This window comes from Trichechus manatus, unplaced genomic scaffold (assembly GCF_000243295.1).
Source record: "Trichechus manatus latirostris isolate Lorelei unplaced genomic scaffold, TriManLat1.0 scaffold00226, whole genome shotgun sequence".
NCBI lineage: Eukaryota > Metazoa > Chordata > Mammalia > Sirenia > Trichechidae > Trichechus > Trichechus manatus.
This window is the reverse complement of record NW_004444162.1, coordinates 3,359,967-3,366,514: the sequence shown is the minus strand read 5'-3', so window position 1 is coordinate 3,366,514 and position 6,548 is coordinate 3,359,967. Positions and strand designations below refer to the sequence as shown.

At 34.7% G+C, this 6,548-nt stretch overlaps 1 protein-coding gene across 1 annotated transcript in view; it reads left to right on the top strand.

Moving 5' to 3' along the window:
- The window catches only part of RNGTT (RNA guanylyltransferase and 5'-phosphatase), a 212,679-nt gene extending 207,259 nt beyond the window's left edge, over positions 1-5,420 (top strand). The window contains exons 7-8 of the mRNA XM_004388994.2: positions 1,883-2,006; positions 3,462-5,420. Of these exons, the coding sequence (XP_004389051.2) occupies positions 1,883-2,006; positions 3,462-3,625 (288 nt within the window). The 3' untranslated portion in view covers positions 3,626-5,420. The remainder of the gene's footprint in view (positions 1-1,882; positions 2,007-3,461) is intronic.
- The last annotated feature ends 1,128 nt before the right edge of the window (positions 5,421-6,548 follow it).

The following is a 6,548-nucleotide window of genomic DNA, read 5'->3' as shown; positions in this document are numbered from 1 at the left end:
TCTTCAGAATATAACTGATATGATCAATGAAGAATGATATACTGTTTTTAAACGTGAAGATGCATTTAGGTTAATATAGTGGCAGGTGCATGCATTTTCTGGAAAGCTCTGACTCCCAGATTGCTAATGCATGTCCAAGCAGATACACAGATAGTTTATAATACTGCTTAATTGCTATAGTCAGATTGGGCAACACAATTTATAGCAATTCTGAAACTGGGAACAGAAGAATGATAAACTATTTGATAAAGACTTACTAAAATTGCTAGTCAGTAAAAGTACAAACTGCACATTGTTGACTAGCAAGCCATTCTTAAAAAATGTATGACATGATTTTCTTGGCAGCTGTTTTCAAAGTACACCTTTCCATGTCATCATGGTTCTTTTTGAAATTTACTTATGAAGTTTTTAAATAAGCAACCTTTATTTTCTAAATTCATATTTAATTAACAATTGTACTGGTTGTCTGTCTGCCAGGCACTTTCATTTAGAATTCTTCCAGTGACCCAATAAATTAGGAGTTCCTTTGCCCATTTTAGAAATTAGGAAATAGAGACTCTGAAAGGTTTAGAAACTTGTCTCTGTTAGACCCTACATGTGATATAACAAATGTTGGTTGCCTAATACTTGGATTTAAATAACTAACGTATCAAAACTAAAAGGAGACGAATCCCTAGGAAGGAAAGGAAGGGAATTGAGACTAAAATAATGAATATTTGAGAATAAATTTAGCAAGTTTACTAAGTGGAACATCACCTTTTGGGGCAGGTCTAGTTCCCTAGCCACTGAATATATTGGGCCTGTTGGATTTGGTAAATATGCAAATATTCCAATTAAGTGTAATACTCATTAAGGGAATAGGAATACAATCTGATAGTTTTTGTGAAGACAGGCACTTGCCTAATCTGTGAACTGAAAGCATCTTTTAAAAATTTGCTTCCCTTCATATTCCTAGGTGGTAGTGAATATATGGGTAGAAAAATGAGAGCATTTCAAATAATGCTAATGAAGTTAAATGATTGCAATCTACCATATTGTGAGGAAAAGTTGTTAGCTGTGAAAGATGAGGACAGAATTAAAATATTACCATGACTGGCATTTGATTTGAAAACTGCAAAGATAAGCTTAGGTTCCTACTTATGAAAACTACCCTCACAGCCTGATGGAATATCTTTTAAAAGGTTCTGTAGTTACCATGGATACTTGCTAGCTTTGATAGAGTAAGTTGTAATCCATATTCAATCATCTGAGATGAAGTAGCCAAAAAACCCACCAATTAAAGTCAAAAGTAGCTTCATCTCTAAATTCATACTAGTTTGGAGATGGAAAGGGGTAAGTAGCCTAAAGAATAGGTTTTTGGTTATTAGTGCTTGAAAAGCAAAATATTTAGGACACACATTGTCTGAATTTGATCCTTGTGTTTAGTTTTTATGTGTAACTTTTTCTTTTAACTAGTAAAGGGAAGTCCTCAGAGTTCGACATACGAATTTAGTTGGTGAGACCTTGCTGAAAGCTGGTGAAACCTAAGCAGCATACTCAATTTTCAAAAGCCATAGGGACAACAGGCAATATTGAAGGCATTGGTCCCCATGGTAACATATTTGCATTTGGCCCAGAAGTGGCTGGGTTCTGCTTAGCTTCTTTTAATTGCTATATATTGACAGCCATTTTTAAGACTATTTATAAAATGTTGGATAAATGAGCATGTGTACAAGGGAATGCACACCATATCCTTAGGCTTGATTAGACACGTAAGATGACGGAGTTCTGCATGAAGAGTTACTGCACCGTTTTTGGCATTTCCTAATGTGTCTGTCACATAGTGAAGCACAAAGCCTTTCAAATGATTTAAATGTTTTTCTCAATTCTCTTATAAAAACAGGTGACAAAAGAGCTAAAACAATATGACAATAAAATTATAGAATGCAAATTTGAGAATAACAGCTGGGTCTTCATGAGACAGAGAACAGACAAAAGTTTTCCTAATGCCTACAACACTGCCATGGGTGAGTATGATAACCTATCAGTGTTTGTTACATTTTAAAAAAAAAGATTTAAGGTGTTAGAACCAAATTGTGCTGTCTTTGTTGTTCTGCTTGGTGGGACATAGAGTCACTTGGACATCATACTTTTTTGATGGGAAGGTGTTGTGTCAGATCTGTACCCTGTTCGAGACCAGTCAGCTCATATGTTCTCCTCTCTAGACTGGTGACCTTGGGCCTATGCACCCAAGAGAGAGGTTTAAAGGGCAGGATAATGGGCTGTATACAAGTTGAGTTTGTTGAACAACAACAAAAGCCATGATAATTTCAGATCTATTCAAAACTACAAAAACCATTGTTTGCCAGATGGTAAAAGACAAAATTAGCAGGGGAAAATGTAATTTCCAGCTCCTAAAATAGCTTTACAAACAATGGAGAACAAAGTAAATGAAAATCATCCAAAATAAAAAATCCTGCTATGCTGTCCTAGCTGTCAGAGTTCTTTGGGTACAATATGAGTGCTTTGGGAATTCAGAGTAGTAAAATCTTTCATGGAAATCAACACAGATTAAAGTTTATATGATAAACTACTACTAGTAGTTATTACTGCTCACAGATTTCATTTTTAGTGGAGTTGAAAAAACAGCTAAAAGCCAGGCTTAAAGGTTAATAGATTGTGTACTTTTTGAGTGCTCAGTAGATGATGATTAAATGATAAGCTTATGAGAAAATACAGAAATTGCCAGTACAGGTTTTACAGTTTAAAAGGTACTGTTGTACATTTAAGGGTTCTTGTTGGAGCTAGCATCCTTGTTTAGATAAGATGAGTTAATTTTAAAAGTAGGAATAAGTAAGCCAGTGTCTTTTGTTCCAAAACCAAGTAAGTAAATAAAATTAAAAGGACTGGTACTAAATTTTGATCACCTAAGAGAAGATGCTTTATTTATTAGGTAATCTTGTTATATCTTACTCCAAATAAGTTATAAAAATAAAATAGTATGATTGGCTAGCTTCAGTGAAACCTCCCAGTTCAGTAGGAATGGTGGCTGGTGCTCACCTGTTAGATGATTCACTGAGTGGACTTCTTTAGGAAAGGAAGACTGAAGGACTATAGCACACATTTCCTGTAGAAATTTTGGTTGAGCATGGTCTATGTGTGATGCACTGTTAGATTAAAACCCCATAAAAACTGTTTTGAAGGGATGAAGAAACCGTAGTGAAGACATGCTTATAACCCAAATACTGAAAGTTTTGCTTTAAAAATTGATAGTACAATAAAGAGTAGCCACTAGAAAAGCTCTCATTTTGGGGGCAAGGGAGGGAGGAGACTAGTTTAGTCTGAAGCATGTCACTCAAATCTGTAAAATGGAGTGCTTAGCATATTGGGATGATAAACCTTTCCTCTTTCTCATATGCTTCGGATGAGTCAGCTGGCTTAATTAGCCCTCACATGAAACACGTGTCTCCCTTTGTCCACAGCTGTGTGCAACAGCATCTCAAACCCTGTCACCAAGGAGATGCTGTTTGAATTCATCGACAGATGTGCGACACCTTCTCAAGGACAGAAGCGAAAGCATCATCTGGATCCTGATACAGAACTTATGCCACCACCACCTCCAAAAAGATCACGCCCTTTGACCTAAGACCAGCCTGACTTCAGGGTTGAGAGGAGAGATGAGTGAGAAAAAATGCTATTACCCCATTTTTGCAGCCAGGGAAATGGAAGAAAGAGTGTGGCTGATGTTGATATGCATTTGAATTTTTTTTTTTTTTTTAAAAGAAAAGTATTGTAGCCAGCCTGTAAATATTTGATGTATTTGTTTCCTCAGTGCTACAGTACATCGTGGACTTACACATTTTCTTTATATCTGATAAACTCAGCCTTACCTTGTGGAATCTGAAGATTGAAATATCTAAAGGTTTAAACAAGATTGAAATCAATGAAAAAGAGGCCTTGTTTATATATGGATAACTTTCACCTTTAATTTATAAAGTTAGTTACCTGGAATTGTGAGAGCATAGAACACTGTATTTTTTAGAAGTTGTATTTCAGCTATGGTAAATTTTCCTTTCAAAAATTTTAGGCAACGGCATTAAACATTCTGCTTTCATTTGCTATCATTATCGTGGATTTCTTATATTTTGAGATTCCTGTATTCAAAAACAAATGACAAAGTTGTTAAGTATTGAACTATATTAAACAACTTGGTCTGGTTTATATTATTTTAAGAATTTTTTAAATTTTTTGAAAAAAGTAGAAAGTAAAGCTCCATTTTTGTGAATTGCATCCTTTCTAAAGGAAGAATATTGATTATTTTCATCTGTTTCTATTGTTTGAACTACAACATAGATACCATTGTGTACATTCTGGCAATGCTTTTGACTTATTTCAGAGAACTTAGATATACGTCACAAGTCCTTTATGTGTTGTTCTGGGAGTTTTTGTTTTTTTAATGCCAAGGCTACTTCTCGCTTACCTCAGTGGTATCAGCACATTGTAAATTACATTAAAACACACAACTCACTGTGATCTATAGGAGTGATATCAAATACAAATGATGTGTTAGTTCCCTCGTACAAAACGGCAAAGGAAATGCCAACTGACTCCTTTGATTAGGAGGGAATGTCAGTGGAATAGAATGCTGTCACTAGAATATGGTCTCCCACTGCTAGATAAATCTAGAGGTAAGAAGTAGACATTTATAGGAACTAAACATCAAGGAAACCAAGACATTTATTTTCAAAGCCAGAATTGTATCAGTATTCTATTCTGGGGCTGTTATTTCTGTTACATACCTGAATTTTAAAACATTGACTAATGGGTAATGGATTTAAAGAGGAGCTAATTGGTCTTCTGCCATTGTTGAGAAACTGTGTTCTGACTGGTTTGTGAAGGAACTCTGAGAATTAGCCAATTAAAAGGCTAGTGTATTTATTTTTAGAGGTGCAAGTTTTAAGTATATGTATTTAAAACAAATTTTCATGATCTGAATTTTATATATGTACACATATGTATATGCATATATATGAGTATATGCAACGGTATATAGTCTTCTACTAATACAGTCAGACATGAAAATCTAAATGGGTTACCTAATAGACTGAATATCTGACAGGATTTCTTTATGAGGTAGCACAGACTAACCAAAAATGTATTTATATTCACCTGAGTTTTAATGTTTTTAAGCAAAGTTTTTTCTTGCAGTGCTTTTCTGTATGGAATACTAGAGTCATGGGTGGGCTTTTTCATTTGTTGTCCCCAAGTTATGTAATGTGTAGTGAAGTCATCTAAAATGCCATTTTACTATTTCTTTCCTAGAGTGCTTTTGTTTGTTTGGGCGCGAAAGAGATTAAAACACCTGACTGCCACAATGACTGTAGAAAGAGGGAAAATTTCAAGGTTTCATAGTGTCTTTTACAAAGTAGATTAAAAAAAAAAAATCTGATGCAACTCCAAATAGTCTGATGTCTACTTCGCCTGGATAGTGACTCTTTCCACACAGTATGTATATCAGCAATCCTTTGCCAGTGATCTTTAATGGAGTTAAAATGTTCATGGTAATTGTAACCTTTTAAATGAGTTATATGAAAAGAGCATCTCATTTTTAATACATCCAGATATTTTCTCCTTGTCTTTGTGCATTTTAGAAGAACTTAAGTTTCTTAATTTATCTTTTCCTTTCAATTACAGTGATGTAGAATAGTCAGCCCTATAACTAGATGCCTGTTAGCTCCTTAAAACACTATCATCTGCAGCTTCATTAAAAGCCATCTAGAAGGTCAGGAGGAAAAGCTAAACAGGATTTGGTATAAAGAAACACTTCTTAGCCCACTTCAGAATAACTATTTTCTGAGATTGAAATTTTATAGACAAGAATAAGAAAACTTTGCTTTCCTGGGTTATCACATGTTAAAAGCCTTTGGTCTGTGTTTGGAAAAGGTGTGGATGCCTACTGCCTGGATGGTTACATTTGCTTTCCGTGAAATGCTCAGAAAATGTCAGGACATTCCTTCTGTAATTGTGTGTCAGTGTGCATTGTAATAAAACTACTGATTTAAAATAACAGAAAATGTATCTACTTTGTTTACTGGTGATGCCTTTGTGTCAACCCTTTATTAACTAATGTCTTTTTGTCCCTTCTATTGTTGGCATCAGATCCTGCTGCTGTCAACCACAGGCCAATATAATCCATCTGGTTTTGTTGCACTCTAGAGATTAGCGTAAAGACTTGGAAAATCCTCTATATTTCTTCCTCAGAAACCAAGAAGTTTGATTGACATGGGGGGGGGTGTAGTTTGCACCTTTTATTTTTGGTGTGTCGGGAGTGGGGAGAGGCACATCTATGTGATGTTTATAATATTTCTGTTCACCTCAGCAGTCTACTGTATGAGTACATATTCTGTTATATTATTTTTTAATGTGTTTAATTTTTTGGGGATACTCAGTAAATCTGAAGTGATAAAATAATGAACTATCAATTTTTTTAGTTGACTGTACATTTTTATAGTATGGAATTTACCATCTTTAAAGGTTTAAATGATACCACCATTTTGAACTATGTATAT